The sequence below is a fragment of the Lactuca saligna genome, chromosome 5, assembly GCF_052625555.1.
Source record: "Lactuca saligna cultivar CGN05327 chromosome 5, ASM5262555v1, whole genome shotgun sequence".
Lineage (NCBI taxonomy): Eukaryota > Viridiplantae > Streptophyta > Magnoliopsida > Asterales > Asteraceae > Lactuca > Lactuca saligna.
In genome coordinates, this window is record NC_136421.1 from 132,736,586 (window position 1) to 132,750,128 (window position 13,543).

The 13,543-nt window shown below is 33.3% G+C and overlaps 2 protein-coding genes across 2 annotated transcripts; one reads left to right on the top strand and one right to left on the bottom strand.

The window, feature by feature from the left end:
- Window positions 1–1,054: 1,054 nt before the first annotated feature.
- Window positions 1,055–4,916, bottom strand: ACDO1 (Protein kinase superfamily protein). Its single transcript, XM_078997575.1, has 14 exons — window positions 4,413–4,916; window positions 4,115–4,321; window positions 3,950–4,039; window positions 3,709–3,855; window positions 3,462–3,626; window positions 3,028–3,168; window positions 2,728–2,907; window positions 2,446–2,641; window positions 2,228–2,355; window positions 2,091–2,162; window positions 1,889–2,001; window positions 1,651–1,798; window positions 1,497–1,566; window positions 1,055–1,396 (listed from the first exon to the last, which is right to left on the bottom strand). Exons 1-14 carry the CDS (start codon window positions 4,740–4,742, stop codon window positions 1,332–1,334), a joined length of 2,052 nt encoding a protein of 683 aa, XP_078853701.1. The 5' UTR covers window positions 4,743–4,916; the 3' UTR covers window positions 1,055–1,331.
- Window positions 4,917–8,231: 3,315 nt separating this feature from the next.
- LOC144997302 (Plastid-lipid associated protein PAP / fibrillin family protein) lies at window positions 8,232–10,261 on the top strand. Its single transcript, XM_078957171.1, has 4 exons — window positions 8,232–8,596; window positions 9,151–9,274; window positions 9,369–9,548; window positions 9,920–10,261. The coding sequence occupies exons 1-4, from the start codon at window positions 8,348–8,350 to the stop codon at window positions 10,111–10,113; spliced, it is 747 nt and encodes a 248-aa protein (XP_078813297.1). The 5' UTR covers window positions 8,232–8,347; the 3' UTR covers window positions 10,114–10,261.
- Window positions 10,262–13,543: the final 3,282 nt, after the last annotated feature.

Sequence of the window (13,543 nt, forward strand, 5' to 3'; positions counted from 1 at the left end):
TAATTAATGTAAAACCCTTTTATACGAAAATTGAACAAGCTATATAAACTACACAACGAAAATAAGCACTTAACCCTATATGTAAACATGGAATTTATACGAAAATTGAACAAGCTCTATAAACTACACAATGAAAATAAGCACTTAACCCTATATGTAAACATGGAATTAATATATTTGGATGAATGATACCATTAATCAAGACTAGGGGTGTTCGTTTGGATGGATCGGTTTGACCCGATCCAATCAAGTGAATCCAAATTGATTTCGGTTTTCAAAACATGGATCCGAATAGTCTAAACTAACTTCAAATCCGATCCGATCTGATCCAATTACAATTCGGTTGGATCGGTTATTATAATTCGGTTTTCAAAAACCGAAACATTTTAAAACGACATATAATTATAATATTACCCAATTTTACACAAGAAACAAAAAAAATTATTTAGTTGTGATTTGAAATTTACGTACAAACAACTACTAAGCAAATATATTATAGTTTAATATTTTAAAGATAGAAAACTTTTGAGAGATAATACATATTGATGTTTTTTTATCGGGTGAAATGTTTTGAACCTATATGAAAAAATAAATTACAAAATCAATAGATAACTATAGATATATATTATAAATAAATAAATAATAAATGTTTATTCGGTTGTTTTGGACTATTCGGTTCTTATTTTATAAATCAAAACCAATCCGAAATCTAAAATAATAATGCGGTTTTGTTGAAAACCAATCTAAAAATCCGAATATCCGAACCAAATAGTTCAATTGGATAATTCGTTTTTATCCAAATAGTGAACGGCCCTAATCAAGACTATCACCAAGTTGTTTTGGTTCTCTACGTATAAACTTTAAACAATTTTACATTCAAAATGTGTTGAAATTTCAAGATTAAATAAACCAATAACACCATTACTCACTATTTGTCCTTTTATTTTATCACAATATATATATATATATATATATATATATATATATATATATATATATATATATATATATATATATATATATTCAAGAATGTCAAAGCATTACTCAAGTAAAGTTCACTAAAACTAGTTGCATAAAGCTCTGAGTAGTGTCATTTCCGTTTTATATACAATACATCACCTCTAACATCAAGGCCATCAACTGGTATATGTTTATATTAGTCCGGATATAAAAGACTAATTATTGTACATCAACTTAACAAATTTCTTTTTCTTTTTTGACCTATAAATTTGTTTAGCCAAAAAAAATATTTGATGGCTTAATTCTATACAAATTATGTAACTATAACTTTTTTTATACCTCTATGAACACGTGTGTCAAAAAAACCCGAATCATTTATCGGATAATACAGAAGCACTCCATGAAAGCATGAAATCACGAGCAGCTGAAGGTAAGTCTGCAAAAAAATCAAATTATTCATAAAGTCAAATTATCCAGAAATGGAAAAAAGACAAGATAATAATAAAAAAAAATATATATTTCTTTATAAATCCTACCTCTGACAACCTCCAAAGCAACTGAGGGAATGTCTATTTGATCTTCAACAAGCCTATACACATCCACAAGCTACAAAAACACACAATAACATGAGTTCAAACCTACACTACACAAAAAGACCAAAATACCCATCAGGTTATACAAATACAATACCTCTTCAATATGAAGCTTAGAATCCTCTGTTAACGCAAGAAGAAGTTGCCTACGTATTCCTTCATCAATCAAGAAAAGCCGAGCCCCATCTTTAATCGTGTCCGTTAGATCCAACTTTCTTTGAACCTGCAGCCCTCTCGAACTTTCCCTGATCCAAACAAAAAAGAAAAAAAGATTACTTCAATGTGGTGAAGGGTAAAACGGTAAATTCCCACCTGGAGATAAGATAAGATCTTACGTGCTGTTTCCTTGGTATGCAGGATTGCTGCTCATTTTTGTTACATTCTCTTTTGCCAACACGATTAAGTTTTCAAGCCTCTTCCATTGGAAAAGACCATCTTTGAACAAAACCTAATAACATAAAAGGACTCTGATTAATAAATAAGTAATTAAAGATTTTTTATAAAAATAAAAAAAATTGAAGGGCTTGTAAATCTGACCTGAACAAGGCGTTCACGAAGAGCGGGATTTGGATCTGTTAAAAGACGTTTTGCAATGTATGGATATGCAACCTGTGAAGTGTTTTGGTTATTAATATGTAGACAAATAATAGTAATAATAATAAAAGAAAATTTACCTCAAGAAACTTAAAATCTGGTTTTAGGGTGAAACAGATGCCCTCTTGAGTCAATAAAGAACGAATGACAAGAGAAAATCTTTCTGGAATCCGAATAGGGTATTGATACACAAGTTGATTGAATTTCCCTATTGATACAAATACAATACACAAGTGGTAAACATAATCATGAATACATTATTATTTATATTAATTTAGTTAGTAATTTGTATTATTACCTGTAACACTTCTAAAATTAAAATCAGCCAATCCTTTTCCTGCAGAATTCTGCCAAATAGATTCCAAAGCTGGAATAATGGGGGAGACATCTGTTCCTTTAGCAAGGAATCCAAGTCTTGTGAAATCATTTGCCATTTCAGCATAATCTTCATTCACAGCATGGACAACAGCATCAATTAAAATCTGTTTATTTTGCTGAACAAAAACAAAACAAAACAAAAGGTTGATTTTTCAAACTACAAATGAAAAGCAAGATGTTATAACAAACAAATAAACAATACCTGGCTTAACTGAGCAACATTCCCAAAGTCCACATAAGCAATACGTCCATCCCGCATGGCAAAGATATTTCCAGGGTGAGGATCACCATGAAACAAACCAAACTCTAGCAATTGTCTCAAAGCAGCACTAACACCAACAGTCAAAAATCCATTCACATCAATCCCAGCCTCCTTAATGGCCTGAGAACCAAAAAAAAAAAAAAAAAAAAAAAAAAAAGTAAAACATGTTATAATACATCATCAAATATTGTTTGTGATATCTTCTTTCCAAAAACATTTTTACATGTTTAGCATTCAAACCTGTGGATCAGTACACCGGATTCCATCAATCCATTCCATAACAAGAACACGTGAACCAGAAAGCTGTCTGTATGCCCTTGGAATTTTCACAGTTGGATCTCCTTTGAAGTTTTCAAGAAAATCTTCAATGTTACGTGCTTCCTAATCATTTCAAAAATTCCAATTGTTAAAAAGTTAATACCCATGTGTTAAATGAGCTACCTTGATGATTCCATCAGGCTCTGTTTGTTACACAGGTTAGGACAAGACATGACAGGTTGTACTGTGTTTGATATGCATTAGACTCAGTGGTCCCGCCCAGAAAGGTGGGAGGGTGTGTAAAAAAGACAAGAATGCCCTTTTTACCCTGATCATCAAAAATAGCCCTAGAAAGGTTGTCCAGTCCAGTGTAACAAATGCAGCCTCAAAGCATGAGATTATAATCTGAATACTACCAATGTATAATCAAGCTCCTCCAGAAGCTTCTCACCAAATTCATCAACTATAAGCTCTGCATTGCAACCCAACTTCTGTAAACTGATTCCATTCAGGAATGAAGCAAGTGTTCGGAATAGGAAAAGGTCTCGGTATATTATAGGCTCAATTTCAGGTCTTTGGACCTGAAAAAGTAGCAGAAAAGTTCAACAAAATAGTGATTTAATAAATCACACAATGTTAGAAACTTAGAATGATGTTTTTGACCTTAATAGCAACATCCTCTCCTGAAGCACGTAGAGTAGCCCTGTAAACTTGACCTAAACTTGCAGCTGCTATGGTCTCTGATGAAATTTTGCTGAAAACAGCTTCAAGAGGTTGCCCTAACTCCTCTTCTATAATGTTGAAAGCAACCTAAATATCATTGTTAAACCACTCACAGCTTAAAGGAAATATAGGGTGTAAAGAACATGTTGTGGTGCATAGACTGGATATATGAGGTCATTACCTGATTAGGAAAAGGAGGAACATCGTCTTGAAGAATGCAAAGTTCATTCATGTAATCTTCCCTAATAATATCAGGTCTGTTTGCAAGAACCTGTGAGCAAGTTACAAAAGAGTCAATACATCAAAAGAAATAAAAGCAAACTACAATTGTTAAAGAGTGGGAAACCTGGCCAGCTTTGATGAAAGAAGGGCCCAAGTCGCATAATAGATTCCTGAGCTGCCTAGCACGAAAAGGAACAACTTCTTCATCACGACCAACTAGATAATCATACACCAATCTTGTCCAGTAGAATCCCAACTTCCAAACAATCTCAACTCCTCTTCCAACCAGTGATAAAATCGCACCTTGTGACTCCAACACCTTACTTCTAACCTTCATACACAATTCAAAACGAGATGAACAAATATTATTGATCATTGAGAGTGTATGTTAAATCCATATACATACAACAAGGTATACTCACAGTATCAGGGGTGTACTTTCGAAACGGAATACAAACGCCACGCTCGATATCTAATTGCTCTAACGCACTGCTACTAATGGAGGCATTTGACGACGATTGCAATTCCTGTTCACTCCGGCTACCTCCGTTCACGGCAGCACGACCACGAGCAGTGGATGCCGCCGCTACCGCCTTAACAACCTTCAACGTTTTCCGATTACTGGACCGACGATTACGAACAACAGCAACAGGAAAACGGGTGATCCAAGTTGCGGACACACCAACAGGCGTGTAACAACTGGAATTCAGAAATGGTTTGGGTATATGATAACTAGTGGTACTCATTTCCATGAATCGTGATCCAAGGAATTTAAAATTGAGGAAAAAGATCCTTAGGAGTACGAATTGAATGCGGAATTGGGGAATTTGGTTGTGAAGTTTTATGGGAATGTTGATGATGCAAATTTGCAAATGATAATTTGGGGGATTGAGTGTTCAACTGAAAGACTGCGGTTGAAGGTGGATAACAAAAACGATTAAACGAACAATGGAAGAGCATTAATTAGCCACGTGTACACGTGAGAATGGCTGGAAACTCCAGGAAAATTGGCCCACAAGCCTTTTCAGAAAGTTATTCGTTCGATCACAAAATAGGACAGAAATGAAATGAAATCAAATTAAAGATAAGCTAATTATGTTCGCTATAATCAATCGTATCATGTCATAATTTATTTCAATGTTAATATCTTGAAACAAGTTGTCATAAGTCGGTGAACATTATATGAAGTTCCGGTGTTGTTTTGTTTTTCCTAACTTATTTAGTTTTGTGCAAATTTTGTTAATTTGTAAGTAGTCAGATAGTTTTATCTAGCTTATTAGAAGTTGGTGGTTTAAGCAGGTGAGTTGCAAGTTAGAGGGGCTAAATGGACAAAAGCTTAAAGTTGGTCGGCTGTGACTCGTTTTCTTGGAAAGATGGAACGAAACACGACCTTCTACCAGGTCGCATGGATCTATTTGTTTGGTCCAACATATTTAAGTGGCTGTTTTAGAGGACCCTCTTCATCCCATCTCATTGAAACCTAGCTGCGATATAGCTTTAGAAACCCTAATATGCTTTGTGGTTATTAGTGTTTCTTGTACAATCTTTATCTTAAGCAAGTTAATCATATGGATTAACTTGTTGTACATTTGTAGTTATCTTTACGAGTGTGAGCCATTACATAGTGAGATTTTCATATATAAAAGTATTGTGAACGGGTTCATCTAAGGGATTTAAATCTATCACTTTTGTAAGCAGTCGAGTAATAAAAGAGTTCTCTGATTGATACCCATAGATGTAGGTCACATTGACTAAACCATGTTAATTCTTTGTTTTTTTATTGCTTTTCCTTTATGATTATGTAATGCCATTACGACATGCAAGGAAATCAAAACAAATTAGCCACCACTTTTCACTCCGCTTGTCATTCCCACACTTTCAAATGCCCACTAAGCATTAATTAGTTTATTCTACCGAGAGATAATGTTTGTCATACAATAATCAATAATCACATTGTCAGGGTTATCTCACTCAAAGAATGAATGAACAAAGAAAAACTATAATTTAAGAATCCAACATAACCTCTTTCTGAACTTATATATGACATTGATCAAGTACTTATTATAGAAGCAAACAACCCTCGATTGGTGACACAAAGGGAAAACTATCATGTTTTTGGTTCCATGTCATTCAGTTGATCAAAAGCATTCCGAAATAATTACGTTTTTTTTTAATTAAATAACACCATGTTTCCAAATTTAGTTACGTTCACACCGTAACCCGATTTCCTTGCAATGTCGATGCACTAAACATGGTTGTTGTTGGCATCTCAGAGGACTAACTCAACTACGAGAAAAAAAAGGTACATATTCTTGAAAAGATCGAGTACAATAGGTACATGGTTGTTCCAATGCAATAGAAGCACTCAAATTTCCATAATTTCCTTGAAAATATCCATAAATAAATATGAAAAAAACCATCAAGATTTTGTTTGACATGAATTCTTCAAAACTACAAAACTATCACCCTAATCATTGTTCTTGTTCACAATCCCACACTAGTTTTGGGACCTATGACGATTCTAGTGCACGTTTAGTTTTGAGGAATTGGTGAGTATCATTTAGAGTGTCTAAGGAAAAAGAAAAATAATGACCTACAACAAATATGATTAAATTTAGTTGTATGTTTGAGAGTGAGTGAGAGTAAACAAGAGCAAGATTATCCACAACATGTATACCATAGACAGTTAGAATAATATTATGTATAATTTGAGGAGAGGTGAGAGAGAAAATAAATCTAATGGGGAGAAAGAGGTGGGATATGTGACCTCTCTTTAAATGTATAAAAGATTAGAAAAAATAGTTATAAACGAACAATTAATTATAGTCTTTTTCATTGTTTTGCAAAAAGAAATTCTATTTTTTTAAATTATATTGTTGTAAATTCTACAAGAATATTAGGGTTTTCATAAAGCTTTTTAATTTGTGTGATAGCAATATTAAGTTTTATATTTACATAATGAATTTTTTTTTTGTAAATTCATCTATAATTCTTCGATTCTTTTTTGAATCTTTATACGTGTTATTTCCTTGACATAAAAAGATGTTTTCATATTTTTTATACATAATTATGGTAACAAGGAGTAAGCTCGGACCAAAAAAAATTCAATAATTACGATGAAAGAAAAATAACTACCAAATACAGAACATGGACAATAGATCCATGGGTTATTTCACTTCTTGAAAAGATCGAGTACAATAGGTACATGGTTGTTCCAGTGCAATAGAAGCACTCAAATTTCCATAATTTCCTTGAAAATATCCATAAATAAATATGAAAAAAACCATCAAGATTTTGTTTGACATGAATTCTTCAAAACTACAAAACTATCACCCTAATCATTGTTCTTGTTCACAATCCCACACTAGTTTTGGGACCTATGACGATTCTAGTGCACGTTTAGTTTTGAGGAATTGGTGAGTATCATTTAGAGTGTCTAAGGAAAAAGAAAAATAATGACCTACAACAAATATGATTAAATTTAGTTGTATGTTTGAGAGTGAGTGAGAGTAAACAAGAGCAAGATTATCCACAACATGTATACCATAGACAGTTAGAATAATATTATGTATAATTTGAGGAGAGGTGAGAGAGAAAATAAATCTAATGGGGAGAAAGAGGTGGGATATGTGACCTCTCTTTAAATGTATAAAAGATTAGAAAAAATAGTTATAAACGAACAATTAATTATAGTCTTTTTCATTGTTTTGCAAAAAGAAATTCTATTTTTTTAAATTATATTGTTGTAAATTCTACAAGAATATTAGGGTTTTCATAAAGCTTTTTAATTTGTGTGATAGCAATATTAAGTTTTATATTTACATAATGAATTTTTTTTTTTGTAAATTCATCTATAATTCTTCGATTCTTTTTTGAATCTTTATACATGTTATTTCCTTGACATAAAAAGATGTTTTCATATTTTTTATACATAATTATGGTAACAAGGAGTAAGTTCGGACCAAAAAAATTCAATAATTACGATGAAAGAAAAATAACTACCAAATATAGAACATGGACAATAGATCCATGGGTTATTTCACTTCCCCCCCCCCCCCCCCCAAAAATAAAAAAAAAATAAAAAAAAAATAAAAAAAAAAAAAACTTAAGGGTCTTTAACATACCTTCCATAATATTTCAGGCCATTTTGAAATTCTTCATAACTTTTGGGGTCGAAATGAAACTTTTCATCAAGATATGACATGGCGGCATTGTGGCCGCTTATTGGAGGAATATCAGATAAGCCAACGTTGGCCTTGGCACCACCAGGACGGCCACCACCACATCCTCTCAAACCCGACATCCAGCGGACCAGCGCCATTGTTGTTCTTCTGCATAATCCGTTTCTGAATCAACAATGGCTTCTTCTCCTTCTTTCTCGTTGGTTTCCTTCTCACATGTTAACACTGAACCATCTTTTATTCTACTCTCAAGTCGACAAAATCTAGTCCCACTAAGCCCTAAACGGCAATGCCTTAGAGTTTTTCATCGTCGAGGTCGCAATAACAGCGTTATCAGTGCTTCGGTGTCAATTCCAGCGCAAGAGGTATCGTCGTCGTCATCGCAGCGCCAGCCCGATGAACTTGCAGCCTCCATTTTTTCGAAGGTTTTATTTCACTCTCTCGTGTAATCAATCATATGTAGGGTTTTGCTTCAGCTTATCAACACGTAATTAACATATGAAACAATAAAGTAAATAACTTTCTGACACCATTTTCACTGAAGCTTTCGGTTGTGATTCTTGATCTTCTAGCTAATCCTCTCTTAATTGTGATTGAACAAGGATTGATAATAATTTGTAGTCTTCAGTGCCCAATCGTTATCCTATTAGGAATTAGAATCTCAAGTCTTCAAAAATGGATTTCCATAAATTTGTGAAAAAGCTTTCAAAATCACATTATATGCCAGTGATGACACTCCAAATCATAGTCGACCTATTGAATTTCTACATACGTTCTTATTATTGCAGATTAAAAAAAAAATCACATTCAAACATTCCAATGGCACAATCTCCGAAGATCAGTTGCATATATAAGAACATGATCCAAATCTGATGAACTACATACACAACTTTGAGCTACTTTGATGTCGGTTTATTAGTTTTACTCTTTAAATATCATGAACTTGGTGACCTTATTTGTATGTATATATCTAAATTAGGTTATGCAAACAGATCGAGGAGTTACATTAACAAGGGAACAACACCTGCAAGTAGCTGAATTGGCTGGTGAATTGAGTAAATATTGTGTAGATTCACCCGTCAAATGCCCCTTGATTTTTGGAGGTACTCTTTTATATTTGTTGATGAGGATGAGGATGAGGAGGAGGGCATTTACGTCTTTTGTAAAATCTTTACGGATTCATGAAATTTTATACAGATTGGGATGTGGTGTATTGTTCAAATCCTACATCACCTGGTGGGGGATTTAGAAGTGGATTGGGACGCCTTGTTTTTAAAACAAATGAAATGATTCAAATTGTTGAGGCTCCTGATATTGTGAGAAACAAAGTATCTTTCTTGGCTCTTGGTTTCCTTGATGGAGAAGTCTCCTTGAAAGGTATGATTCCATCTTTTTAAATAGAAAGATAGTATAAAGTTTTTTTTTTAATAGGAAGACAAGATTCTAGTTATTTCAAAACCCAAGTAAGTTTATAACAAAAGAAATATTTTCTAGTTAGACTTATAGAGTAAAATTGTAATTTAATTGAAATGGCTTGCAAAAGGTTTTTGTCATTAAAAATTACATTAATGAAAGGGACAAAAGACTATAACTTTGTACCGTTGACATCAGTCTGGTTTCAGTGTAATGTGTGTTGTCACTGTCACTATTACTGTCACTATCATGTCATATCAAGACTTGTGTTGAGTTTTATGTGTTGATAGTTTAATATTTCACTTACTAGTTTTTCATGTTTTTGCAATATGAAGGGAAATTGATAGTTCTAGATGAGAAATGGATTAAGGTGGTGTTTGAGCCACCCGAACTTAAGATAGGATCATTAGGGTTTCAATTTGGTGGTGAGAGTGAAGTGCAACTCGAGATTACTTATATTGATGATAAGTTGAGGTTAGGGAAGGGATCTCGAGGCTCTTTGTTTGTTTTCCAAAGGAGAAATCCCTAAACAACATAATCATGTCTAAGCATGCTTTATTGTATTGAACCAATGCCATTTTTGGCATGATTTTTGTATGTTGTATTTTATGTGTATATAACTATATAATAGTAATAATGTAAACATTCATCTTGTTTAATTATATCTTTATTTTCAAGTTGTTACTAGTTTACCAACTTGCAACCCAAAAATTAGGATGTTACAAAGATTTATTTCTTGTATAAACAAAGATCCACTCAAAACATGACAATCCGTATATTTGAAAAACAATACCATATTTATACAACAAAAAAAAAAAAAAAAAAAGATGATTAGTTTCAATTCTATCAAGAAATACTGCAAAAATAGTGAAACATTGTGAGGGTATTTGTATAATTTTGGGGATGTTATTGAGCTATTTTCAACAAGCTTGCTTAAATTGTTTTAGATTTATTTTTAAATGCCCAACACAAATATCCCTTAACTCTCCTCCCACGTCTACATCTACATCGCAAGGAGGACTATAACCAATTGGTTGTAACTTCTTATACATTATACCATACATGTTCTTTTGTTATGATTTTAATAATATGTTATAAATTCATTTAACAGAATAATCTTTAAGAGTGGATAACTAATAATTTCATTACTAATGAAACGTTAAAAATTATATTTTTAGTCATAGATCAAACAATGGTCAGCGGTAACAACAAACAATTATGATCTATTAGACTCAAAACAAGAGATTTAACTCAACTAATCTATGCAACTCATTAGGACATAATAGATAAAGTGATACCTTTGATTTCTTGTTAGGTTTCTTTTTTTGACGAACCAGTTGAATGGACTAAAGAACCCAATGGAGAGTCCCTCTTCTGAAATCGCATCCAGGAAACAGAAAACAAGCCGATCTAAGTCATCCTAAAACTCCAACAATTAGATCCAAGAAACACGAATCTGTGTTTTGCCATGTCATGGCAACCAGATCACCACGTCGTGGGAACTGGGCTTCTGCGATTCAAGGGTTTTGAGAGGGTTCTGGATTTTGGTGATTAAAATGTATTTTTCTATAATAATCAAACCCGGATTAGGAGCCCCTTTTATATACGGTGATGATTTGAAACTCTAGAGATAATTACCAAGTGTAATAGTGATTATTTATGGAATTCAAATCATTATGGAATATTCCATATTCTGTTATCTTTTAATTAATTAATTAATAAAACAAGTCTCTTATATAAAAATCTTTTCAGTCTCGCATTATTTTATTCTTGCGTGTAACCCAAAAGCACTGTTATTTATAGTAATATTACCGGGTTTGTTATGGCTATGGGCATTATTCTCTATCAGCTCCCACTTTCACTTAGGAATCAACAATTGACCAATCTAATACTTACTAGAGACAACAGTGAGTGTCAATCCAATGCAATTATTGTACTTATAGCAACTTTGCTATAAACAACCCTAAGACCGATAACTTCAAATTCCTTTGATCTTCTTGATATCTTATTATGAACTAGAGACATGGATCTAGGGTCAAAATTATGCTTCTCGATACCGACTTGTGGTTACTTTCAGGCTGACTATCGAATCTAGTCAACACAGTCTCGGCTTGGCCAAGCATTTTGTTGATAAATTATCGCAGGTTAGTAGATAATGTCAGAAGCTTAGGGGACTTATGAGCTTTGGATATTTAGAAGACCTTTGGTTTGTAATATTCTCTTAAAACTTTATTTTGGTATCTATTGTAGCACTCTCACATGATTTGTTGTATTACACCACTAAATATTTTTGGAAATTTTAATTGGGACCGTTATCCATGTTTAAACTCTGTAATTATTTGAATTTAACTTTGGAATTCAAATTTATTAAAGACTAATTCAAATAGATCCATGCGAGGGGTGTTACAGTATGCTTACTAATAGTTCATGGACCTAGGGCCGATCCAAACGTATATGGAGCCCAGGACGAATAGAAAAAAAAAAAGGCCACTTAAAGACAAAATATAATAAAAATTCAAAAAAATATCATTTATTCTTCACTGTAAACATGTTCAATTAGCAATAACAAGCAAGCCAAATTGTTTATCTTTTGAGCTAGTTTGAGTTTGAACCAACTTTAGGCCCTAAAAATCATTTAGGTAATAATTTTTTTATATATATATATATACACCACATAACCCATAAATTTTGGGGGCCCTGGACACATGGGCCCTGGGTGGTTGCACGGGTTGCCCACCATCTAGATCGGCCCTGCATGGACTGTACCATGAATAGTGTTATGAAAAGTCCTTTAGTCTTGTACCAACTAAGAAGATTGATGCAATGCTCTATGAGATGTGAAGTGGGATTCACTCTTTACTTGCACATATCACTACAAATAAAATTACATTTACTGGCACAAATTTTTAGTGGCAAAATGCTTTTGTGCCACTATAGTATGTGCTTTAGTGACGCATATTTTTTGTGACCCTACAAAGTTTTTGGTTCCCTCTTATTTTCCCTGCTTTTATGTCTAAACTTTTAAAGAGACCAAAAAATCGCACCAATAACATCCCAAAAATACTAAGTAAAAATTTTTGTTTTTAAATCAGCCAAACCATCATTCATTCATTTCAAACCATCAAAAGTATATCTATGTGGAAAAATAATTATCAGAGTACAATCCCAAAATCATAAAATGCTAAATACTGGTAGATACGATGCAATCATGTCGGCCATTCCCTTTTAAACCAAAAGTACCTGAAAATCATTTAAACATAAATCGTAAGCACAAAACTTAGTGAGTTCCCCAAAATACCACATACCATACATACACATCATACATACATATCATACATACATATCAACCTAAAGCTGTAACGGGTCTATTTCACCCCTAAGTCCCTTCCAACTCCTTCGGTATCTTTCAACTGGTACAGGTCTATTTCACCCCTATATCTAAGCATAGAGTCATACTAGCAAGAGTCACAAACACAACGAGCAGATACAAGCATATCAGTAAGTGTCACAAAGACAATTATTCTCCTACAACATAATCCAAAGGGCCAAAATTGGTGCCTCCGACCCCCAAGTACAGTGAGGATACTCACCTATCAAATGATGATCAACTGCTATCACTCCTACTACCATGAAAACATATGCTATATACTACATATACAACCATACAAAGTACATCATTAGCTTACCTTCCAAAACTAGGGGTTTGACCCAAAGTCAATGCAAATCAAAAGTCAATGGTCAGAGTCAAACGATCAAAGTTGACTCGTCATATCGTGGCTCTCAAACGATAAAACATATGCAATTTCCTCTAGTCGCCACATCGTGGCAACCTAGGGCCACACCATAGGTACTGGGTTCAAAACATCTTAATAGGTTAAGCCAAATCATCGATTCCAAAGGTTCCAAATCTCATATTGGTTCGTTATTATAGTCTAGATGGATAAAATTTCCAACTTTAT